Source organism: Hipposideros armiger, unplaced genomic scaffold (genome assembly GCF_001890085.2).
Source record: "Hipposideros armiger isolate ML-2016 unplaced genomic scaffold, ASM189008v1 scaffold_81, whole genome shotgun sequence".
NCBI classification, from domain to species: domain Eukaryota; kingdom Metazoa; phylum Chordata; class Mammalia; order Chiroptera; family Hipposideridae; genus Hipposideros; species Hipposideros armiger.
Genome location: NW_017731431.1, coordinates 155,507 through 183,006, shown reverse-complemented (window position 1 = coordinate 183,006; position 27,500 = coordinate 155,507). Strand labels below are relative to the sequence as shown.

The window sequence follows — 27,500 nt, the reverse complement described above, 5'->3', positions numbered from 1 at the left end:
ATATTAAATATATAATTATAAAACATATCAGCAAATGGAGTCCATCTTTGCTTCATTTCATTTTACTAAAACCCTATTAAAAATTAAGTAATTCATAGTCAATGCTTACTTGATTATAGATTCAAGTGATAAAAAGTGAATAGTAACATATATATATATAGATAGATATAGATCCATAAATTTAATGTACTTTTCTTATAAAAAAATACGTGCTGATATGTATTAGTTTCAACATTCAGACTGTAAATAGTCTATATAATGTAAATACTGGGGTAAAACTATAAGACTTGATTTTAAAATTGTTAAGATTTTATTTTTTAATCTAAATTAATTAAAATTAATAATATTCAAGAGTAAAATATAATTCAGGTCCCATTATCTTATTAATACCATGAGCAGGCAACTCCAGCCATGTATTGTAATATATTTATGAAAAATATATGTGTGAAATAAATTTGTGACAATTTACTTATTCTGATTTCCCTTGTTGAGGCTAACTATAGTGATGGGAGACATTTATTTATACATAGCAAATAATTTACTACCTTATTTTAAAATAAAAATTGATCTAAAACCCCTCATCTCAAGAAATGTGGGTATTTACATTATTTTTATTTAACATTACCTTTTCAAATGAGAAGATGGACAAAATTTTGGAGCTGCATGAACATGAAAAATAAAACTTTTCTTAAAGCTTGTTAAGCAATGGATCTGAACATACATTAAACACTTTCTTCTAAAACCCACATAACTAGCAACCAAATGAAAAACTATGCATGTGGTTTATAAACTAGAGAGATTTACTTCCTCCTTCTAATGCCTTTTTTTTTTTTTTAAGCTGACCATCCTGCTACCTATTGGCAGCTTAGCGGCTGCTCAGCTTGGGCCTGGCATCGAACCACTGTTGCTCAGAGCTCAAACTCCTGAGTGAGCTCTTAACCAACTGAGCCACTTGGCTGGCCCTAATGCCATTTTTATAAAGGTTTTTCACTCATTAATATTTAATTGTTACTTTGCACTGTCTCAGGTAAAGCTTGAGTCTCCTGTCACTATACTTAAACACAAGTGTCCTAAGAGACTGCCTATTAACAGATATTAGCCTTTGCTTTCCCAGTGGTTGTTGCTTACTTACTAAATCAATATGTAAATCTATAATTTAAGCTTTTATTGCACAGTGACTCCATACTGCCACTGTGACCAAAAGTACCTGACTGCTGATCAAATTCTCTGTATTCGTTTCACCTTTTCCCCCCGAATCTCTGTTAGGTTCTGAGCTCATGCCCAAAGCGCTCTCCACCAGGATAGTGGGAGGCATTTGGTGGTTTTTCACACTTATCATCATTTCTTCGTATACTGCTAACTTAGCCGCATTTCTGACAGTGGAGCGGATGGAATCCCCTATTGACTCTGCAGATGATTTAGCTAAACAAACCAAGATAGAGTACGGAGCGGTGGAGGATGGTGCAACCATGACATTTTTCAAGGTAAGTCCTACTAGTTATCTAAAATTAATGTATTAAAATGAAAGAGTGCAAACAAGCATGTCTGTATTAATGAATGAAAGAGCATAGCAACACTGTTATTTGTGCAGAATAATCAATAGCATATACCTCAGAGGTGGAGACGTATACACCAAAATATATGGCCATCAAGGCAAAACATTTTAGCATTTGCAAATGGCAAGGACTTTTTGCTTTAAAAGTATTCTTGTTTGGCAGAAAATCTGCTCAAAGGTAACATTTCCCTCCCCACCGCCACCAGAAAGTTTTATCTTTGAATGTAAAACAAATAAGTAATTTATTTATTTGAAAATTAATACAAGGCTTGGTTATTCTAGAAGAATAAAATGATTACATGTAAGAATATTCCCAATACATACTGTTCTTTCTGTTAAAATGAGACAAGGTTTACTTGTTCAGAGCCTATAAAAAAAGAAAGAAAACAGGGCTAAAAGAAAAAAGCAGAAACATTTCTTGTTGTCTGTATATTCATCCATTTAACATTCTGGGAGGCAGAAAGTCTGAAATGGGCTACTCTATTGAACTTGCAATGGGACAGACAGCCCTATGGAACACTTAAATGGAAAGCGTGTCTGTCCCAAGTTCCAGGCATATGGAGTGCCTGTCCCCCCTCTTTATTATTTGCCCCGTCTCTTTACTCCAGCTGATCTCACTGGGCCAGAGTAGACCAAATTTCAATTTAGGGCGTAAGTATTGCTTCATAATTGCTTTTATATTTTACCAAGTATTTTTAAATTGTTTATAGGTTGTGCAAATTTTTAAGCATCACTGTTTTCCTTCACTGTTCACACAAATGCAACTGGCAGTAAAATAGTAGTACAAGTGGTTGATTATTTTTTTCTTTTTCTAAAATAATTGACCAAGCTATAAAATAAATTATTTCATTAAAAATTCATCAAGTGCCAATTGAGTGCTAGAAATTATGCTACTTGTTGGTTATTCTAGAGCAAATAACATCTAGTCATCACTTTCAAGGAGATTATAGTTTAGTTAGAGCTCTGGAAGACTATATCAACAATCCTAGAACTGGGTTTTATGTGACTTAAAACAGCATTTTTGCCAAGAAATTGTGTAATTTTCTTTGTAAAGATTCTTACAAAATTAAATTAGCTTTTTGTTTAGAGTTAGTTCTAGAGGACACTAAATATCCAAAGAATGAGATAAATTTGAAATTTTTGTCAAATCTATATCATTCTTAAAATTTGATTATTTTCAAAGTGAATATCTCATGGCTAGATTAAAGCTTGCATATGCATTTTATATTTAATTGGAAAATCATTATTAATCAAATTTATTGAATAACTAAGTATGAGCAATGTGTTATGATCAGTGTGGTTCTAATGACTATATTAATTGCAACAGATCAATTTTCCCCAATTTAATATTTAGAATTAATAGAGATTGCTTTTCTTACACGTTTTTTTAAAAAAAGAAGTAAACTGTTGAAAATGTTAAATACACTTTGTGAGTATAAATAACTGCAGAGGGTGAATATGTAATGCATTTAAATCATTACAGTATTCAAGGGACTTTTGAAATTGAGTTTATAAAATAATGCAAGTGATTCATACCAGAAGTGATTATTTTTGCTTCACAAATGCTTCAGGGTTTTAATTTTAATTTTGTCTTCCCAAAGACTCAGATACTCTTAAATTTTAAAGCTCTCATATACTACAAACAAGGTGTATCTCTAGAAATCAGTTCAGGAAAAAAAAAATTTCTCCTTTTTTATTATCTTTAAAATTTATTTCTCCCCTTTTTGGCTTTTCACTCTTTCCAATATTCTATTCTTTCCTTTTTTTTTTTTTTTTAGTTCAAGTGCTCTTTGCAGTGTCATTTTTGCCTACCAATATTTTTCCTTGCTATTGACTTTTCTTCTTATTCTTTCATCTCTTGTTTTTCTTTCTCACACAAAAGGATGCCTCTGGCACCCAAAGAAAATTGACATAAAACAACTTTCTGTTTTCAACAGCACAGACTTTCTTTCTGTAGAACTGAAGCTTTCTGGGATGTACACTAGTCATAATAAAAAATTACACACATAGTGGTAATCATTAAGTTGACAATTACCTTAGCTGACAGCTTTATCACATGCTGAATTCTTAATGTTGAAATTAGAATTTAAAAGGATATACTAAGTGTTGATTTTTCTTTATTTAGTATAGTCCTAAATGATACCAATTTCAACTTCATATTTTGACTTGTTAAACTATGTACTTATGCTAGCCAATGGGTATAATTTTTTTTAAGCAATTGCATGTTCATTTTGAAACTCTACAGTGAACCAGGAATGATTATGAATAGTCTATTTATATTTGGTACCATTCTTTTATTTCTTAATTAACAGCAATACATACAGATACTCTAGGAAGCATCCTTAAGACATTGGTTTCTAAAGGAAATCTTGTTTTTACTGACTTAACAAGACTCTATTGTTAGCTAATTGTCCTGGGATGCTCAGTTCTAGAAAATCATTTTAAAGAATGGTATAACTTTGTTACTACAAACAAAAAGAGCTGCCTCAAGATAGCTGGCCTAAGAGGGAGTAAGCCCTCAGTACAGCACAAAACAGACAGTTATATAGCCATTCCACAACATTAAATGATTTCTTTTGCAAAGAATGTGCTTGCCTTTGTTCATTGAGCTTATGTATATATTGTCTTCAAGAAGTGTTCTTTCTTCTTGACATCTACATCCCTTACGCTCCACACACATTCTTCCCAGGGCCAGATGTAAAGCTATGATGGGCAAAATAGCTCGGAATTGAGCACATGGTGGTTCTTTAAGTTATTCCATGTAAACAGTAGAAAACTGTATGGCATCACCAATATATTCTTAATCATATTTAGATAACAAAATAGCCAAGGGTAGGGAATTTACTAAAAAACAAATAAGGAGGAATCAAAACCTCCTTCTTGGAATCTGGGAACTTGGTGTTGTAGAACTGAAATCTCACCCGGGGGCTGACACTATATAAATCATTGCCAAGCAACAAGCACATCTTTTCTCCCTGAAGTGTAAAGATTAGGAGACTGAATACATACAGATTACATGCTCAAAAATAACTCAGCTACAGCATGTAAGTGTTTTGGTCTCTTTTGAGAATTCTTATATTTTTAAAGTGAGCCTTGTGTTTTACAAAATGGTGGTCAATCACCTTGTTCAGTGCAACCCAGGACTCAGATTTTCCAAGTTCAACAAATTCTCTCCTGGGCTTGGTCTAAGTGAAATCTCTGGCTTTGCCAATGTATGAATATAGTCTGTCCTTCCAAAAAAGTGGTATCAAAGGAGATACATGTCCTCTTTTATGGTTATTACAAAAGAAATTCTGCCACATATTGAAAGGAAATATAAGTGGTATTAAATATCTAATATAAATCACTTAATACTTCTGAAAACATAGAGTACAATTTAGAATAGTTGTTAGGAGTGAAAAAACAAACAAAACAAAACAAAAAAAAACAACCACTGTGAAATCAGAGAAACCAGAGCTTAATTCTTGGCTCCACTACCTGTTGGTTGTACTTAGGTGCCACACTCGCCCTAGTAAACCTCAGCCTCCCCATCTCTAGATACGAATGACTAGCAGGACCACTCTTACAATATGTTTTCATAATTAAATAAAAGCTCTGGCTGATATGCTAAGAACCAAAAGCAGCTTGACAGGTGTTATATTTTAGTATTTCTAGATTAGTATGGCTAAATTTTTAAAATCAGAATTTAGAATTATTTTAAACATAGTCAAGTGAATTATGTTTCTATAATCCTCAATTGGATAATAGTTTTAAAATACTTTTAAAAGGGATCACCCTGTGTTTATCTGACTTAAATTGCTTCATTCTTCTGATTATTGCTGTTATGAAGAGAGACTAATTTGATACGCGAAACGAAAAAAGGTCCTGTGGAGCAATTTTTAGAAGCTTTTTCTCTAGACTACATATTTTGAAATAGTGTATCGCAGTACTCCCTTATCTGGTTCCAAGACCCCGGGTGGATGCCTAAAACCGCAGATAGTACCAAACTCTATATATACTGTTTTTATCCATACATACATATCTGTGATAGTTTAATTTATAAATTCAGCACAGCAAGGGAGTAGCAGCAATAATTAAGAATAAAGTAGAAAAATTATAACTATATAGTATAATAAAAGTTATATGAATGTGGTCTAACTCTCTCTCTCTAAATATGTTATTGTACTGTAGTCACCCTTCTTGTGATGATGTGAAATGATACAATGCCTGCATGGTGAGTTGGAGTGAGGTACTCAGAACAGCAAGCAATTTAATACTTAACAAGTTGTATTTGGGTGTTTCCTCTGTAACCACACTGCACTGGACCGCTAGAGGACAAGGAGTGAATCTTTATCATTCACTCAGATCTCAAATCCTCAGCACAGACTCTGCATATGCTTTGGGCTACCTTACTTATTAATTGCCACAATAATGTTACTTAAAAACAACCCAAACCTGTTAGTGCCATGTAACATAAACTTTTACTTCACAAGTAAGCTGTCCTACTCTTAGCAATTTGTTGACACAGAGGCTTTTTTACATTTTGAATAGACTTGTTTCTTTTACACCAGGTGACACTGCTTTTGCCAATGACATTTCTGCTAAACCTTTATGTCTTGTAAATGTATCCATTTACAATGAGTCCATTTATTGGGTCATCAGGGAAATCATGATGCATTTTTGCATTGAAAAACATAGAAAAATACGTCACGACTTTCCTGATGACCCAATATAATCTAAACCACCCCCACAGTTGTTTTTAAGAGACATTGCTCTCTAAAGTTAAACATTGCTGTTTTGGGCTAGAAGCTCTTTTCACCCAGAGGAGAAAAATCAACAAAGGCATTGCCTTAACTTTTTCAAAGGTCTTAACAAAGCACCTCAAGGTAACACACTAAGTTTGATCTTTAATTAGACCTGACTCCATGTTGAAACAATTTTGAGAACTTTTACTGGCTCAAAATATTGAAGATTAGAAAACTTTTATCACTCAACCATGCAAGTTTTAACTCTGTATCACCTCTAAATTATGTTTGTAAACTACTACTTCTTTTAAATTACAGTAATACTTGGTTTGCGAGCATAATTCATTCCAGAAACAAGCTACTCATTTTGCAAGACATCGCTCATTTACCAAGTTAAAATGTATTAGAAATGTTTGCTCATCTTGTGGAACACTCGCAAACCAAGTTACTCGCAGCCCAAGGTTTTACTGTATTTCCTACTCCTTCCTCCCTCCTCTCCCCCTTCTCCTCTTTGTTGTTCTTCTTATTGTTAATATGCTGTCTCTTTCTTATACTGACTTATCCTATGTAGCTAAAAGTACCCAGCTGATACCTTGAACATTGTGTCTTTTTTTTCTGGATATTTTTTTGGCCAAGTCTAAAAGATTATTAGTGCATTTTCTATCTTCCAAGTTACTATAAGGCACACTTTAAAACTATTATTTCACCCTTATATCACAGATTCCCATTTTCCCTTCCTCCTATAATGCTTTCATTGTTATCAGCTGTGACACCAAATCAGCTTTACATATTTACATTTTTTTATGGTGAAGACTCACCTCTTTTACCAAATTCTGTACAATTATCCATTGGAACAATGGATAGTGCATTAATTGATGGAACGCCTATGAGTGAGGGTTATAAATAGAATGTGTGATTACTTTCAAAAGTTTGCTCTTCTGTGGAAAGCTAAAAATGTTTCTTCAAAGTGTGTAGCACTCTATGGCATTTCCATTTTAACCTTGGGTTAAGAGTCAATTTATTTGGAAGTGTGGGTTTTAGAGTTAGAAATGCAAACAAATAGATTGATCTATCTGGAGCAGAACGTTTTATCTTTTGGTACCTAGCAACAATGGTTTGTTTTGTTTTGTTTTTTCTTTATTCATCATCTCCCTCTTTAGGAGAGCACCAAGCACATTCTAAATACCAATGCACTAATCTTTATGCCTAAGGAAGGTAGAAAGCAATTATTATAATACTCATTTAATAGATGAGGAAACTGGGCTAAGGAGAATTTAAGTGACTTATTAAAAATGAAAGCAATAACCAAGGGACTCATAGTATCAACAATAAAAATAATAGTAAAAAATATGGCATAACCAACCATCACTACTCAGAAGAACTACGTGCATTAGTCATTTTGACTCACCCACATAACTTTAACTGTTTAATCATATTAAGTTTCTAAAACATTTGTCTTAAGCCATTAGGGCAGTATAACAGCTATAACATGTTCTGCTACTTATTCTGAGCTTATCAGTTCAATGGTCTTCTAAAATTAAATTATTCTGGTGTAGCAGTATAGGTTTTTAAGCCTGAATTGCTTGTGTGGCATGCTTGTAATGATTTTTTGAAAGCTTGAGTGATTTTGCTTCTTAAAGGCCAAAAGAATGTTAAGTAATTTTTTAGTTGACAGATAAAATGTAAGAAGCTGGCAGTATACCACAGGTACTTAATAAATGGATTTTGAAACATATACCATTCATTAGATAACTCTCATATTTTTTTTAATTTCTGCAAAACACAATTTTTCTTTGCTGTTTTTTTTTTTTTAGGATAGTGGTAATAATGCAAATACAATACATTTACTATGAAGAGATTAATGCATTAGAAAAGTAAATTCTCAAAATGGCATTATAGTGTACTTTTCACATTGAAAGGTGTTTTCTGAAATGAGTGTTTCTTTTTCTCTTACTCTATTGGTAGCAAAACATTCTGAAAGCTAAATTTTGCATATGACTTAAAATAGTTTTCAAAGATAAGAAAATCCTCTAAAAATACTTTTGAATTCATTTTATTTTATTTATTTTTATTGAGTGATAATTAACATATAAAATTGTGTAAGTTTAAGGTGTAAATGTGTAATGTGTGATTTGATAAATTTATAATAGCACTGTGATTACCACCATAGTGTTAGCTAACAGTGCCTCTAGCACACCATGTAATTATCATTTCTTTTTTGTGGTGAGAACAATTAAGTAGCCTGTTGGCAACTTTGAAGTTTATGATACAGTATTATTGACTATAATCACTGTTGTGCATTAGATATCCAGAACTTTTTCTTTAAATGACTTTTATATTTTATATAGCAAATTCCCAATTAAGTATGGTTGTCACAAAGAAGTTCAATAATTATTTTCTGCACATGGATAGGAACTGGGTACGTCCTTCACCACATACCATATTTACTATTAAACATAGTCTAAGCACTTTCCACCACTATCCAGAAGGGATTCTTTGACAATATAATAACTAGAAATTCATGTGGCACTTTAGTAAGTACAGGGTTGATTTCTTAAATACTTGCTCAAGTATGAGTTGCCCTGCTTATGAAGGTGTTACTAATTTGCACATAGCTTTGCTTTCAGGTTTTGTTTTTTTCTTTTAATTGGAGTCACTTTATGCTTGGTAATGACACCCTCCATTTCTTTTGAATAACTTAGGGGGGGAAAGATCTCAAATTTCAGCTTTGGGTCTCAAATAGGGACTATTTGTCCCTGTGCCTAGAAACTAATTTAAAAATGAAAGTTTTATGACTAAAATCTTTGATTTGTTGATAGGTTGTACTTCCTATGTATGCACTAAATTCTAGACTATAATCCAGTAAAGTTAGTGATATTATTTTATCAGGATCCCCAGTTAAAGCACTACTTTGACTTATGAGGCCATAAGTTGGTTTCATACAACCATCTACCGAAGTTGTAGGAAACATGGCTGTGCTGCACCCTGTAGGACTGGATACTTGTGTGTCATATGGAAGTATGGCCTAGTCTATGACAGGCAATTATATCGCTCTGATAAATAACGAGATAGTCTTGATTTTTACATCAGTTTTCTATTTTCAAGGGATAGGGTCATTATTTTGAACTTTATGGAGGGTATCATCTGCTGAGTTTTAAACCTCTTTAAAATGTCCATTTGTTTAAATCAGTAGTCTCAACCTGTCTGCACATTAGAACATTAGAATCACTTGGGGAGCTGTTAGAGAATACTGAGGCTCCAGGCCCCTCTCCAGACTAAGTAATTAAAAATATCTTGAGGTAGCATCCCAGACATCTGACTTTTTTATAACCTCCTCTGGTGATTCTATTGTCTAGGAAGAGTTAACTTAATTTGACATTTAAATGAGACCTCCATTATTGACACCGATAGTTAATAACTGTTTGCATCTACTTCCCCTTCTTGCATATTAGGGTGGATGCTTTTTCTTTTCTAAAACCCAAACCCCACAAAATATGAGACAGAGGCATGAAATAACCTGCTGACCACCTTCTTACTTCTTTTGAATTATTTACCTGAATTGTCATTAAAGCGTTTTTCAACAGAGATTTGCTGAGAGTAAATCATCTAATTTCATATTCACTGCCTACACCATTGCTGGAGGCCCCTAGCTGGTATGCATGATAATTGCCATGTAAGAGGGTAAAGGTTAGAGCTTTCTCCTTCCTCAGAGAAGTATGATGGTATAAATCCTGACTTTTGTTTGTGTCTCTGAATAAATGTGAAGACAATATGTGTTCTATGGGAACTGGAAGGTGAATCTATTCACCTTTCCTTTATAAGCCTTTATTGCAGGTTTTTCTACCATGGGGCCAGGGAGGGAAAATTAGAGGAGAGACCTATGAGGGGGCATATTAGCGTCCTGGGAGGATTGTACATGTGACTTTTGTGTTTACCTCGGGGAAGTAGATTAGGAAGAGATGAAGTGCCATACTTTACAGGTGTATATTGTTAGGTTCTGAGCAACAGGTTAAGGTTTAGGCTCATGTAGTTTCCTTGACTGAGCTTATTGTACTTCTCTATAATATTTGGTGAACTACTGTCACTCCTTTCTTTGTTGTGAAAAAAAAATTGTATCTACATTAATTGATGGGACAAGTTATTACACAATTCTTTGTGTCACTTGAGAATTTCTTGATGTCCCCCTGCAGATGTAAACTGAAACAAAATGCTCCTCAAACATGACATTCAGCTCTAATTTAGGTGATGGAAGATAGAATATACTTTGGCTCCCAAGTCAAAATCTATTCTTACTAATCTGCTTGCAAGTTACTAATTAGGTAATAACTCTATGACTAATTAAAATAAATAGAAACTTCATTTTGAATTTTTTGCTTGTTTTCATGTATTCAAGTTTGTGGATAATTTAGTTCACGATTTTAATTTTTCTACATGCTTAATTGAACTAAGCAAAACTTAAAAGCTTTATATGACTGAATACTAATATTTCTGAGCAGTTTAGATTAATGATTACATGTTATTACTGAAATTTTCATTTGTTCATGTTGATGTTTTCTTCATTTTCTATCAGAAGTCTTTTCTAGAAATCAAAAAGAAATAGCTCAGCAAAGATTTTTGTAGCTATATCATTTGTCTAATCTGCAAAATTATTTTTTCTTTATTAATGGTATGGGTAATAGATTAAGGTTAACATTAGGTTAAATGATAAAAATTTGTTTAATAAAATAAGGGTGATGTTTTAAAAGTGTCTTTATAGTCTTAATAGTGCCTAATATTGTTTTGATACTAATTCATCATGTTGAAATAAATATTTTAAACAATTTTTTATTATGCATTTAACTTATTGGCATAGCAAGGAGGTTATTTTTACCCAAGAAGGTTGTATCCCTCCCCCATCCTTATCTAACACACAATTTATTATATGTGAGGCCTGATCCTATGTTTATTACAGGGATTTGCATAAGACCTACAGAAAACCTATACCATTTTACTATGTTCCCTTTGCAAAAAATAAAACAGTGCCTCTGAGTAAAGCTGCTTCATCAGACACTAGTTGAGCATGCCAAGTTACAGCTATCAATGGTAAAACAGCAGATGTGAAAGCTAGTTGGCATCAGAGCATTTGAATCAAAGACTTTCCTATGGGAACGAAAGTGCTTCATTACACTTTATCTATACTAAGAACATTGGTTCTATCAAGCTGTCTGAAAATTAGAATATGATGGGTTTTATTACCCTAGCTCTGCCAGAGTGAATTCAATAGTTAAAAAGTAAGCGATAATACCATTTGGGGAATTATAAGAAGTGATTAGAGTTTCAGTGTATTTAAACTTAGAAGAAGCAGCAACTTTTATCTTAGAGTCTCTAAAATGTCTGAGGAACAAAAGTTTAATCCCTTTCTAATTGTTGCATTTTCAATATGTACCAGTGAAGCTTTGGGGCCCTTTAATTGAAGAATAAGTTCTGTGTTTGACTGAAGTGTAAAATTGGAGAAACAAAGTTTTAATTGCCTTCGAAAGCAAGTGTATGAGGCTGCTTATTCCAGGATACGCTGTGGTTCTCGCCCTCTTTTGTCCTCCCTCCCCCACTCTGTAGAAACCACTCTGGCTGTTTGTCGAGTAAGGATGGCAGTTTAAACCCTACATTGCACCTCATCAATCTTAGGAGAGGAGGCCCCACAGGGAGTAAGAAAATTCAAAAGTCAGTTAATATAGTGATGTTGAGCTGGCATGTCAAGTGCTGGATAATGGATAACAGTTGTCTCTGCAAGAGTTTATAGCCACTGGTTAGGCAACAATTTGAAGGAAATTCGAGATGGGCAATACTTTTGGGTACAGAAAAAAAAACAACAGGCTGAGATAAATATTATTAAAAACTGTCGATTAGGAATTGTAATGTATTTCTTAGATAAAAAGTAATTAAAACAAAAATTCCATATCTTCTATATAAATAGCTAAATGCAAGCAAGCATCATCTGGTATTTCCAAAACAAACAAAAAACTCTGATTCTCTGGATTGTAAATTATTTGAGGAGATTACATTTACTGGCATTGAGGCTAAGAGAAAGATCACACTTACTGTTTTTTCAGGGATCCACTTATAGAATATATATTAAAAAATACATATTATTTTTATTCCTTTAGTTTTCCCATTAATTAAAGATGAGTACAGTTAAACTTCTATTTAATCCAGAATATCCTTGGCAGTTAAAGTTCTTGATTTTTCATGCCCTGTTCTGTCTTTTTTAGGGGAAAGCTATCCTTTTGTTGCAAACACAATTTACATTAATTAGCATCTTTGGTCCACTGAATTTTCTTTTGTTCATTTGTTTTCCTATCCTTTTCTGAAAGTCCAAGTAACAGTAATTTCACTTTGTAATTTGATCTTAAGAGTTGATTTAAGATATCACATTGTAGTTAAGTTGGTTCTTCCATTATGTCATAAAGCAAAATAAAGTTTACTATTACTAACTGCTGCTGCTATCTTCAATGCTTAGAGGTTTATTTCAAGACAACACAGAGCTGTTATTCTCCCTTAGAAGCAAACAAATGCAAGGTCAGGAGCTCCTCCTATACTCACTGATCTTAGCACTTCATCATGCATATTCACAAGTTGCAAACACAACTCATAAATCATCCCTAGTTTTTTTTATATCCTTCCCACTAACCCTACTTAGATTCAAAAAAGGACAGAATAAACTTTAGAGCTCGTTAGCAGGTGTTGATAACTGCAAACTGAATATAACAGATTCCTCAAAAATATTCTTTAAAAATATGACTGAATTAAACATTATTGCTAAGCATCTTAGTTTTAAAGGGATTCAATTCTGAAATAACTCAAATTCTCTTTTAGCTGTGATATTTGTGACTGTGGCAGTGCTTACAGTTGTTTAAATGTCTAGTGCATCCTGGCGAGCACATTCATTGACCTCCTATATTGAGAGAAATAGTTTAATAGTTTCATAAAGAAAGAACTTCCCAGAGGAGTGAATGTCTGCACATGTGCACACACGTGCATGAGTGAATGTATTCTGTAGGGTTAAGACATGCTACCATAATTGGAGTTAAATTATGGATAATTACATAACTTCTTTTTCTTATACCCTATTTCCATATTAAATCTGCTATAGTGGAAGAACAGTTCCGAGTTGGCAATAAATTGTACTTTTGTATTTCCTGACAGCATCTGAATAATGCTTTTGATTGTTATTAGCCTATTGTATACACCATAGCGCTAGTGGAGTTCAGTGAAAAGATTTGATTATCTCAAAGGTAGGTGTTCCATTTATTAAATATTGTAATTACAGCTAATTAGAAGCTACACTATTAAGCAGTTTGCTTTGTAGGTCCCTTGACTGTTTTCAGAACACTATGAGCTTATGCTTCATTTTAATTTATTACAAAAACAATTAAATAAAGACCAAAGAATTGGAAAGCAGCATTAATAATGGATATAAAGGATTGTTGAATCAATGCAATGCACTTTAACACAATGATTAAATGCATAAACTAGGTCATGGCATGAGATCCTACAACTGACACTCATTAGGGACTTTCTAGATATTTATTTAACCTCTCCAGGCTTCTGTTTTCTTATAGGCAAACTGGGGGCGCAAGTATGTGTCTTATAGAATATTTACATAAAGCACTAAATATGTAGTAAACTCCAATTTATACTTACAATTATCCTTATTATAAGACATTTAATATTTGAATTATAAAACTCTAGCTGATGAAACCATTCCCCCAATACGAATGCTTGTATTCCGGGAAATATATTGTTTACCTATGGTTAATGCCAAGTTTTGACACTCAGCTGCATTTTGTGTCATTAATAGTTTGTTTCTGACTTTAGATTATTTAAAAATATTCTGGATTGTATTGCCAAAACGTTAAAATGCATTATAAACCCAGTTCCATTCACATATATATAGTCCTTTAATTAGTGGTCTTTTATTAATGGTTGTTTAAGTGATGGTCTTTTTAGTCACCTGTGAGATTTGCTTTGACAATTTGACAATAATGAGTCTTCTGACTCATAAGAACTACAAAATGTTAGGAAAACAAAGGAAAATCATGTCCAGACTCCAACCTAAGATAACTGTTAATATCTTGTAATAATAATCTCCAGCATTTTTCTCTATAGATATATTTTGATCTCATAGCTCTTTGTCATTTCAATATTAAACTTTTAGCCTTAGTACAGTACACAAATTCTCCTGTTTTTTCTGAACACAGGTAATAATGCTCTTTTCAGGACTATGCTTTAAAGATTCATTATCAGTAAAGTAGGGTTTTAAGAGTGTTCTTGTAATACTTCCAAAAAAAAAATTTTTTTTTGAGAAGTAGTTTAAAACAAATAATCTTTTGCTAATTTCCAAACCCATTCCAACCTAATCATCATAAAATCTCAAAGTATATTTATATATAAACACATAAGTACAGCACAGAAATCACTTATAACTTAAATACCTAAGTGATTGGAATGTTCATTTTTAATGTTCATTGCATTATAATATCAGAAATTCAATGCTTTAAAATATTAAATTTAATAAACATTTTAATCAAACTTTTAAAAAAATAAGTACATATGTTATTAAAGTTATCTGTTTAGACTTCCTAATATAATCTTGTCTTCAACTGAAAGAGAAAAAATACTAAGGAAGAGAAAGTAATACAAATGTATAAGAATAGTCATTAACCTTTTTCTGCTAAACTATATTAGTATACTTTCAGAAGAGTGATCGTAGAAATATCTTTTTTTTTTTAATCTATTGGTTAACTGCAGTTTGTCTGGAGTTTCCATTTCTATGAATGAGAAAGACCACTTGCATGACTGTACTCTTCTCACACAGAGTGGAAATTGAATGGTTGGCATTCAGTTTCTGTCATACCAGGATACCCAGAATATACGAGCAGCAGGGGGCTCTATATTAGTTCATATTCTTCAAGTATTTTTTTACAGATTTTTTTTATTATTATATCAACTTTCTCTTTCCTCTTCCCAGACTAGAAGAAAGCAACCCGACCTGACTCCAGCAAATAAATAAACTTTAACTGAGTGAATTAGGGATCCATGTTGTTAAAATGGAAGGAGGTAACAAACTAGATCAGGGGTCGGCAAACTTTGGAGACAGAAGAGCCTCCAGGGGTCAGCAAACTGTGGCTTGCAGGCATGTGGCTCTGAAGTAAAATTGAAAATGCAAATCAAACTATCATAGTTTCCTTTATAAAATTTTTATAGGATATTATTCACGTAATGGTGATTACCATATTTCCCCATGTATAAGACACACCCTTTTTCAAAAAATTTGGGTTCTAAAAACTGGGTGCCTCTTATACAGTGGTTGTAGATTTTTTTACTTGCATTTCCTACTTTTTTGCGCTTGTTTTTGCGCTCATACAACTGCTGTATAAGACGCACCCAGTTTTTAGACCCCACATTTTTCGAAAAAGGGTGCGTGCGTCTTATACATGGGGAAATATGGTATGTAAAAATATATTTCTGTCTCTCGAATAATTTTTAAATTGTTGTGAGGGACAGGCTTGGCTCTTCCAGGGGTCAGCAAATTTTTTTTTTTTTAGGTAAGCCATCCTGCCACCAGTTGGCAACTCAGCTGCAGCTCAGCTCGGCCGTGAATCACACTGGGGACCCTGTTGCTCAGAGCTCAAACTCTTGAGCGAGCTCTTAACCAGCTGAGCCACTCGCCGGCCCAGGGGTCGGCAAACTTTTGAGACTGAACATACCCAAAGAGCCACATGTGGCTTGTGATCCACAGTTTGCCCACCCCTGATCTAGATGGCCAGGACTAAGAAATGAACATGACTAAAAACAACCATTTTTAGGTCTACCTGGACTATTCTAACCCCTAGGCAGATATTTTATAATTTGATGATGACGATTATGACGATGATGTTGAAGGTGTTGGGGATGTTTGTGGCGTAGAGCCCCTTGATATTCATGGAAAACACTAAAACTATTTGTCAGGGTAGGGTGGGGCAACAGAAGTGACTTTTAAGAGAACCAGCAAAACTCATTCTGAAGAAGCCAAATAAACCAGCATTAGGAAGCCACGAAGACATCTGCATTTGAAGGTGTCTGAGAACTAATTTTATGGAAACAGGAATCCTGAGGTCACTCTGTGGGGTATATGCAGCCTTTATCTGAGAGAAGCAGCTGTGAGTCAGCATCAAGCTTGCCAGTCTTCACTTTGAGAGCTGCTCTCTTTTGGGGGCCCAACCATTACAAGTAGCTGCTTCCATTTATTTCTACACTGATTCCATAATGTTTATAATTCTTAGAGTAAAACTCATAGGGCTAGAAAAACAAAATTAATTGTATTTTGAAAATAAAATGTTAGCTAAACTCTTCCTATATCTTTTTTTTTCATTGTTGGTAGACATGCGATAGACACCTTATCCATCCTTCTCACTCATCCTTATTCATAATCTCAAATCTCAGGCCTAATGTACTGTCCCTGCTATGTGTTGAAAATAAGGGTGCAGCGATTTACTGTCATTAGCCATGAGAGAAACTCTTCAGCATTTGTCTTGGCTCCTTTCTTTGAATTTGGGAACACATTTAACAGTGTTGAAATCAGTAGTTTTCTACAAAATATTTCCAAGACATTTTACTATCTCAGGCTAATAAATAGGAGTGACTTTATGTTTTTGTATGGCTTCTAATAAAATGTGCATGACTGTTGAACACATGAAATGTAGCTAGTGCAACTGAAAAACGCAATTTAAAATTTTATTTAATTTCAATTGACTTAATGAAACAATTTACTTAATTTTAACTAATTCAACTGAAAAATTGAAATTGAGGCAGTGTAATACATTTTCCTCTTAAATACAAATTCTATTTTATTTTAAACTTTGCATCATATAAGATATTGTATTGTAGACCATGTTATTGGTGCCCATGTCATTTTTAGTTTACCAATAAACACATCAGTGATATAATCAGTTGCTGTGGATTGGTTCAGTTCAAATGATTTCTTCTGTGTACTGATGTAACACTGTAATATTTTATATTTTACATTTATTTATATGTATTTTTATATTTATATATATTTTATATATAAAAATATAATATATTACATTATATTTTATATTTATATTCAATGTAACATTGAATATTTTATGCAGATAGCATAAGTTACAAAGATAACTGTGTAAGCCATAACTCATAATTAAATTGAAATATATACTGTTATTTTAAACAGAATATAATTATTTTTCTAGTTTAAAAAGTATACATGGTAAATTTTAAAATTTAAAATGAAGGCATACTATTGAAGTAGAATTAAGTAGAAATATAGAAGCTAGTACTACCCCTAGAATAGTACAGAATAAGAGTTCAGATGAAGATTTGTTACAGATCTCACCAAAAATGGCAATTGCACCTTGCCGAGGGAGAGTAGATGGAAAAGCTGTTTATTGTATACAAAGATTTTTAATGATAATAAAGTGGTCATTATCAAGAGATATTGTCAGAAATACATAATGAATTTGATAATCAGTTTCCTGTTAACAGTAAAAGGATGGATAAAATTAGTTGCCTAAAATCAGTCAAATGTTCAAAAAATTTTTAAATGATATTGAAACAGGACCTGAGCTTATGCCTTTGAACTGTTATTAAGCACTGTGGATTCTTTTATTTGTAACAACTTTGATTCTTGAACAACAACAACAAAACATCTTTAGATGGGAAAATGGTAAATGATATTATTTTAATTATAGAAATGTTAGAAAATTATGAAGAAAAGATTAAAATGAATATTTTACAATAAGCCCAACCAATTTCCCTCCCTCAACCTCCCCTTCCTTAGCTCTTGATAATCACTAACCTTTTCTCTATTTCTATAATTTTGTCACTTCAAGAATGTTATGTAAATAAAATGATTCAATATGTTGCTTTTGGGATTCTCTTTTGCTGCTTGGCATATTTCTCTGGAGATTCATCTAGGTTATTATGTGTATCAATAGTTTGTTTCTTTTTAGCTAAGTAATGTTTCATGGTGTGGTTGTACCATAATTGGTTTAACTGGGTGAAGTACATCCAGGTTTTGGCTATAATGAGAAAAGCTGTTATGAACACCTATATATAGGTTTTGTGTGAATATGTTTTCTTTTCTATGGAATCATTGGCCAAGAGTCCAACTGCCGAGTTGTATAGTAGTTGCAAGTTAGTTCAGTTTTTAGTTTTATTTTAAATAAAAGCTCTATTAAGATCTAAATTACCTACTATAAAATCCACTATTTAAAGTGCTCGATTCAATAGTTTTTAGTATATTCAGAGTGAGCAATCATCACCACAATCAAGTTAAGGCATTTTCACATCCCAGAATATATTCTCAGACCCATTAACAATCACTCCTGTTTACTCAAACCCTCTGCACACACCCCTCCCCCAGGCCAACACTAGTCAAGCACTAATCCAATTATTTATTTTATTATTTTATTTTTCAATTACAATTGACATTTAATATTANTCTGATTGGCAGCTGTTGTGTACTCATATTGATCATACTTTTTCTCTTTAAATATTACTCACTTTAAGCCCTTTATATCTTCACTATCTTTATGTCATAGATTTGAAGTGATCTGGCAGTTTCTGACAGAAGATCCTAGAATATAAAAGCCAATTTCCCTCAGTTTTTCCTGGTACTAATGCTGATACTTCTACAACTTTATGAACATTATGAAAGAATAATTGAATTAAACTCTGTGGGACGTAATATTAATAATCAGGTCACTTGTATGGACAATAGGCCCATGACATTTAGAATCATTTGCTAATGACCAGTTTCCTACTCAGTAAAAACCTGTGTTTATTTACTGTTAATAAATAGATGGCAATTATTTTGCAGCATTAGCAGCTAGCTCTAAATCTCTCCTCTCCTCCAGTTTCTTATGCTACCTAATAGTATAACTAGATATTGGATTGTCAGAAAAGTCATGATGTATTTTTGCAATGAAAACATAGAAAAAAATACGTCATGACTTTTCCAATAACCCAGTATTTCTCAGGTGCTATTTGTTACTACTTCTGTATGTTATATTAATTATGAGTCACAACATTTCATTTCCCATGATCAGTTTTGGATAACAGATCATATTGTCAACTAATTAATTGTATCTACTAGTCGTGTGAGAAGATGTTTGCATAGTAAAAACCAACAAACCGGAATACTCTCCCTAATCCAGTTATACTCTCGCAAATTCAGTTAGTGTGAGCAAAATTTTGCTGCTTCTGGCTCCATGTGAGAATTATGAAGTTGAGTAAAGTCAAGTTTAAATTCAAATTTATTCTATTGACTTTGAGCTTACACTCTTTGAAAGTCTTTTGATATATTTTTATTTTAAATGTTGTATCAGTAATGTGTCTAGGTTTCAAATGTATTTCCTTGATCAGAGGTAATCAAAGGATGAGAGACCTTACCAGGAACTATCTGCGATCCATTTTAAGCTAGCTTCTGTGTATAGTTCAAGGTACCGATCAAAGTTCAGTTTTTTTGCCCATGGATATCCAGTTGTTCTGGCACTGTTTGTTGAAATGTGGAGATTGTGGAGGAGCATGATGAAGCACTTGCTTAATGCCAGAGGACACACTGGAAGATGTGTGAGTGTTTGGGTGTAAGAAGCAATGTGTAGGAAGAAGTGGCTCTCTCTTTGTCCCTCTTCATGGAGATGAGGTTGTCCAGGGTTCATGTCTCACTGCTGTGGGAAGGGATGGGTTTATGCAAGGGCTTTTCCTTGGTAAAGTGTTCTGGTGAAGCTGGCTCTTACTTCTAGCACATGGGCTCCTTCACCTGGAGGATAGAGGGACCTAAAGAGTATGTTTTTTTTTTTAAGTTAGATAGTCTCTATATCCTAAGTCCCTGACTATTTTGTCCTCTCCTTATTCACACAGTAAATATCCACTGACTCTTTCCTAAGCATCAGGTGCAATAATGAACACTAAGTCTCCATCCTGTAGCCAAAACAGGAAAGAGACAAAGCCAGTTATTTACAAACAATGACCAATTAAAGAGATGGAGCTTTCCATAGAGGAAAATTGCATTTCTCAGCAAAACTTGTAACTGGGGATCTATATTTAATTTTTGTTGTCAGAGGGCCTTATTTGAAGAAGTGACAGTTATCATTTTTGAAAGAATGATGGTGAGGAGGGCAAGTATGTCAAGCAGAAGAAAATCCATATAAAACACAAGGAAAACCCAAACTTGGTGTTTTTCATGCATTCTACATAACTTTTTTCTACTTCCCATTAAATCTCATACCACTCCCAATACCCATAGCTTCCGTGATTGTCAAAAAGTGCAAATGCCTTTTGAAACATTTTAAGAGAACTTCACAATGTACAAATGATTCTTTTCAGCAGGATGAAGGGAGAGTGTTTTACCTTTATTCATACTTCTCCAACTGCTTCTCCAGGCCTGAAGAAAATGGAGAGTTCTTTCTGAGTGAAGTAGTATCTTAGAGGTTCCTAAGTAGAACTGGAGATTGCTATATTTCTAAAATGATTTCTTATATTAGTGGCAGAAATAAAACAGGGAAAGAATATAAGAGCAATACTATGGCTTACTCACGGCCCTATAAAAACCATCNGCAGCTCAGCGGCTGCTCAGCTCGGGCTGGCCTCGAACCGCTGTTGCTCAGAGCTCAAACTCTTGAGCGAGCTCTTAACCAACTGAGCCATTTGGTCCATGACTATTTTGTAGCTGCCAAATTGTACTTCTTAATTTCTTCACCTTTTTTACCCAGCCCCCCAACCCCCCTTCTATCTATAACCATCAAAATATTCTCTGTATCATTTGTCTTTCTCTGTCTGATTTACTCTATTCAGTACAATATCCCTTTGGTTTATCCATGTTGTCTCAAATGATAAGATGTTATTCATTTTATGGCTGAGTAATATTCCACTGTATATATGTACCACATCTTCTTTATCCAGTCATCTATTGATGGGCACAGAGGTCGCTTCTATATCTTGGCTATTGTAAATAATGCTGCAATGAACATGGAGTGCATATATCTTTACAAATCAATGTTTTGGAATTCTTTGGGTAAATACCCAGAAGTGAAAATACTAGGTCCTAAGGTAGTGCTAGTTTTAATTTTTTGAGGAACTGCCATACTGTTTTCCATAGTGGCTACAACAATTTTCAGTCCCACCAATACTGCACTGAACAAGGGCTCCCTTTTCTCCACATCTTCGCCAACACTTGTTTGTTGGTTTATTGATCATAGCCATACAGACAGGTGTGAGGTGGTATCACATTGTGATTTTAATTTGCATTTCTCTGAGGATTAGTGATGTTGAGCATGTTCTTATATGTTTATTGGTCATCTGTATGTCTTCTTTGGAGAAATGTCTATTCAGGTCATCTGCCCATTTTTTAATTGGATTGTTTGTTTGTTTGTTTGTTTGTTTGTTTGTTTGTTTGTTTTTGGTGTTGAGTTGTTGTGGCTAGGACTTCCAGTACTATGTTGAATAAACATGGTGTAAGTGGACATTCTTGTCCTGTTCCTGATTTTAAGGAAAATGCTTTTAACTTTTTCCCATTGAATATGGTGTTAGCTGTGGGTTTGTCATATATGGCCTTTATTATATTGAGGTATGTTCCCCCTATTCCCTCTTTGTTGAAAGCTTTTATCATAAATGGATGTTGGATTTTGTCACATGCTTTTTCTGCATCTATTGATATGATCATATGACTTTTATCATTCATTTTGTTTGTATAGTGTGTCGTATTAATGCTTTGCAGTCATTGAATCAACTTTGCATTTCAAGAATAAATCACACTTTATTGTAGTGTATGATCTTTTGAATGTATTGCTGAATTTGGTTTCCTAATGAGGATTTTTGCATCTATGTTCATCAGGAATATTGGCCTATAATTTTATTATTGGGTTGTCGGAGAAGTCATGATGCATGTTTGCAACAGATGGCACTTGTTCATTTTTGGAAGTACTAGAGTCATTCGCATCTATGTTATTGCTATGTCATTTGATAGCTGACAGTTTAACTTCATTCTAAAAAAAAAATTGAGCGATTTGGTTGAGTTTTAGGGATTTTATTACAAGTTGAAGATGGAAGACCAAATGGTGCATTTTTGCCATATTTTACTGTTTTACTGCCATAAAGGGAAGAACGTGTGTCAAGCTTGAGAAAAGTTGCATAAAGTTTACAGTGACAATGCTCTACAAGAATGTCAGTGCCAACGATGTTTCATGAAATTTCATGCTGGTGATTTTTATCTTAATGACACTCCTTAGTCAGGGAGGTCCACCAAGGTTGATGACGACAACAGGCATTGATTAAGCCAAACCCACGTTACATGACATGGGAGATTGGATAAACATTGAACATCCATCATTCAAGCATTCACAGCCACCTGAAGAAGCTAGGATATGTAAGCAAACTCGATATTTGGATTCTGCCTTAACTCAAAGAAGTTCATTTGATGGCGGATATAAACATCTGCAATATGCTCATTAAACATGAGGAAAATGATCCTTTGTTGAAGTGACTGATAACTGGTGATGAGAAGTAGATTGTTTACAACAATGTGGTGTGCAAACGGTCTTGGTCCCGATGTGATGATTTGCCACAAATGACATCTAAAACAGACATTCATCAGAGGAAGGTTGTGTTCCCAGTGTGGTGGGATTTTAAAGGTGTCATGTTTTTCGAGCTCCTAACAAGGAACCGAACAATCAATTCGAATGTGTACTGTCAGAAGTTGGAGAGTTTGAATGAATCCCTCATCCAGAAATGTCCAGAGCTTGTTAGTTGTAAAGGAGTTGTGTTCCATTGCAACAACACAAGACCACACACAAGTTTGATCAACCGTCAAAAATTATTGGAGCTTGGATGGGATGTGTTGCCACATCCACCATACTCGCCTGACCTTGCGCCGTCAGACTTCTACTTGTTTTGCTCTCTTCAAAACCCATTGCATGGTATAACGTTCAATTCAGATGAGACTATAAATCAGCACCTTGTTCAGTTTTTCACAAATAAAGACAGGTCCTTCTATGAACTAAGAATTGTGAAGCTCACTGAAACATGGCAAAAGGTTATCAAACAAAACGGGCAATATATCATTGATTGATCTTTGTTCTTTACATAAATAAATAACCTTTGAAAAACATAGACAAAATATGTCATGACTTTTCCAACAACCCAATATTGTTTTTAACATCTTTGTCTGGTTTTGGAATCAGGGTATTGGTGGCTTTGGAGGTTTCCCTCCTGTTGAATTTTTTGGAATAGTTTGAGAAGGATAGGTGTTAATTTTTCTTTGAATGTTTAGTATAATTCACCTGTGGAGCCATTTAGTTCAGGACTTTGTTTGCTGGGAGTTTTTTGATTACTGATTTGATTTCATTTGTAGTAGTCATTCTGTTAGATTTTCTGTTTCTTCTTGATTCAGTCTTGGAAGAGTGCATGTTTCTAGGCATTTATCCATTTCTTCCAGATTTTCCAATTTGTTGGCATATAATTGTCCATGTTATTTTCTTATAATTTTTTGTATTTCTGTGGTGTCAGTTGTCACTTCTCTTCCATTTCTGATTTTATTTATTTGGGTCCTCTCTATTTTTTTCTTGATGAGTCTAGTTGAAAGTTTATTAATTTTCTTTATCTTTCCAAAGAACCATCTCTTGGTTTCATTGATCTTTGTATTGTTCTTTTAGGCTCTATTTTGTTCATTTCTGCTCTAATGTTTATTATTTCCTTCCTTCTACTCACTTTAGTCATTTTGTTGTTGTTGTTCTATGAAGCTCTGAGAAGGCCCTCAGTTAAAGCTGGAGATTTCATCCTATAACTTATAGTACAGCCTTTAGACAAGCACCTGAGTGAATAATTTGTTTTGGAAATCAATAATATATAATGTAGAGGAGTATAAATCTTTTTATTAGTGTAAAATACATAACTTTTATAAAAGTTTACTTCATATTTCCCCTGAAAGTAAGAACATTATGTAGATGATAAGGGCACTGTGAAACCTCCAGAGCCTTTGATAAAACTTAAAATTACAAGCCTAATCATTTTTTACATTAGTTTTAGTAATGTAAAAGAAGAAATCTTTGTGATTTCCTAGGAATCCCTTGGGAACTCCTCAAAATAGTTTTCGTTAAAGATATTCTGATTGTTTGTTTGTTTGTTTATTTTAAAATTAGAATCTATTGTTGTGAAGTCAAAATCAAAAGAGTTGACAGAGAACAAGATTTGGTCACTTGATAAAGATAGGGCCGTAGGTACCTAAACAAACACCTGATTATCTGTTTAATAAAGTGACAATAAATTATTTAAATGAACCTAAAGAGTTCCCATGGTATCTTAATGCTTTTATAAGTTTTGTTTTTATCTATTTCTTATAAGTATATGATAAAAATAACAAATTTTCCAAAGATATGGTAAGATACAGAATCTCTGCTATTTAGACAGAAATCTGAAAATAATTCTTTATATTCTTATTTTAGATCTGTAATACCAACAGAGAGAAGATCCAATTCTAATTATGCACTTTGAAATAATTACCTTAAAAATAAGCCAGTCATAACTGGGTAAACTCTGAGAAACTTTTTAATACATTTAATGTTTTATTTTAGAAACATAATTATAATCTAAGGCAAGTAAAATTCACTGTTTCATATCATTTACAATTTGCTCTATGTACTCACTTTTTGTTCTTTTTGTTCATATTCTGGGACAAAATAACATGCTACTTTGAAAGAGTACATCACAAATCTACTCTTATTGCACAAACACACATTTTATTTCTCTGTCACTATTGTTCATGGACCATTCTCAACTACCTATATTTAAAATAACTTTTAACAAAAGAAATTAACTTCTGTTTTACAGAGATAGAAGGGAGGCAGGTGAGAATTTCTGTCATACAAAAGCATTTTAGCAACCCAGCAAAGCTCATAAATAAACATAATACGAGGTCAGACAATTAAGTTTGTGAACTTCTTGTAATGCTGTTGCTAACCTTTTTTGATATCAGAGGGATTATTCATTATGAATTTGTACCAACTGGACAAACAGTTATCCAAGTTTACTATTTGGAAGTGCTGAAAAGTCTGCATGAAAAAGTTAGATGAAAACGATCTGAACTTTTCATCAATTCATGTCTCTTGCATCAGGATAGTGCACCAACTCACATGGCACTGTCTGTGAGGAAGTTTTTAGTCAGTAAACAAATAACCCGAAAATAAAGGAAATATTGAAAGGAAGACGTTTTTGACATTCAGGACATGAAGGGTAATACTATGACAACTCTGATGGCCATTCCCGGAAAAGAGTTCCAAAATTGCTTGAAGGGTGGACTAGGCGCTGGCATCGGTGCATAGCTTCTCAAAGGGGAGTACTTCAAAGGTGACCATAGTGATATTCAGCAATGAGGTATGTAACACATTTTCCAGGATAAGGGCACAAACCTAATTGTCAGACCTCGTACAACTTTCTACAGTCACATATGTCCCTTTTTGCACTTTCTTATAGTGGCAAAAATGACAACATTGATTAATATGATCCAAAGATATAGCCACCATATAGCACATAAGAATATAAACAATATTATACTCACTATGTTTCAGTATTTTATCTTAGAAATTATTCATGTATTCAATGACTATCCATTAACTAACTCTGTTCAATATTAGTCTAAGGTTTAAGTTTCCTAAAGGTCTTGGAAATTTTATTTAAGCTGACATACTATAAAACAAAATTTTTGTTGATATGAAAAATTAGAATTACAATTCACTTTATTTAAAAATATATATATGTATATATATTTTCATAGTATTAAACATATATAGGAGTAATTTTGGTTTATTTATTAAGCCAGTATAATAATGTTCCTAAATTCAGATTAATACATTTCTCATGAAATGACAAACCTAGATCTTTTTAAAATGAATATGCCCTTGTATATTCAATAACATTTAAACTCTATATAAAGTCATAAATATTTGTTCTTTTGATCATAATTATTAAGCTACTCTGATTGCATTTTTATTCATTTATTGAAAATGGCCTTTGTACAAGTGTCTTTTGGAGGTTATCACAATTTATGCATTAGAAATTGTTTTTCTTTATTTGTTTTCTGAGTATTTGGGAATATTCAGTTTATAGAAGCACTTATTTATTTCTATAAATCAGATCAGTGTTTTTTTGTTTGTTTGTTTTTGTTTTTTGTTTTTTTATTCAAGAGGTACTTTAATTTAATGTATTAATACCCTCTGGAGTTAGAAATCAAGACCTTTCTCAGTTGCAGATATAATGATACATATTCACAAAGATAATTTATAGCTGCAGTCTTACCACCTTAGCCAAGGGTCAAAAGTCAACACGTAAAAATAAAAATTTGCTGGTCCAGGTATCAAATAAGAGTTTTCCTTCCCAGTGGGCATGTACCACTTTCTTAATTAATTTGAACTCATAAGCAAACAGACAAATTAAGAGAGACTGATAAGCCAGATTCTCAGCCATCTTTCACTCAGTAGATTATAAATTTCCATCATCCAACAGAGATCACCAAATAATCAGAGCAAAAAAACCAAATCCTCAATCATTGCTGTCATCAATGGCGAAGAATTTACTGGTTAGGCAAAATCTAGAAACAAAAACAAACAAAACAAAAACAAAAACAGTAGAGGAAAAGGAAGAAAAAAAAAAGAGAATTGTAGAATCAGAAAAGTTAAAGTTCTATTGACACTTGGGATTCACTCTGTTAACCAAGAAAATATGTGCCTTAGAATAAATAGCCCCATAGGTACACATCTCCAGCAATACAGTATTTGGAGGGTGCCAAAAAAATGTATGCACATTTTAAGAGAGGAAAAAACTGTTAAAATTATGCCGATGGCAACCACTTTGGGCACATCTTGTAATTGCACAAGTCAAACGTGATTTGTATTCATCTTTTGTTATCGGTATCTATTGAGTATTACGATTTTAATAGTTTTTTTCCTTTTTTTAGAATGTGTATGCTTTTTTTTGTCACCCTCTATATTTGGCCCTGTCTTGGTGAATGTACTGCAAAATGTACTACAAAAACGCTAGAGTAGAAAAAAAAAAAAAAAGCTAAAGTAGAATTTCTAAAAAGTTAAAAAATTGTCTCATGTAAATGTAAACTGAATGCATGATGAAGATTTTATTCACTTATTAATCATTCAAAGGAGAATTTGGGGAGCACATAT

At 33.2% G+C, this 27,500-nt stretch overlaps 1 protein-coding gene across 6 annotated transcripts in view; it reads left to right on the top strand.

The window, feature by feature from the left end:
* GRIK2 (glutamate ionotropic receptor kainate type subunit 2) overlaps positions 1 to 27,500 on the top strand; it is a 638,721-nt gene that overhangs the window by 504,504 nt on the left and 106,717 nt on the right. For all 6 annotated transcript variants that reach the window (XM_019643649.1, XM_019643650.1, XM_019643651.1 and 3 more), the window contains one exon: positions 1,267 to 1,484. In XM_019643649.1, coding sequence (XP_019499194.1) covers positions 1,267 to 1,484 — 218 coding nt within the window. The remainder of the gene's footprint in view (positions 1 to 1,266; positions 1,485 to 27,500) is intronic.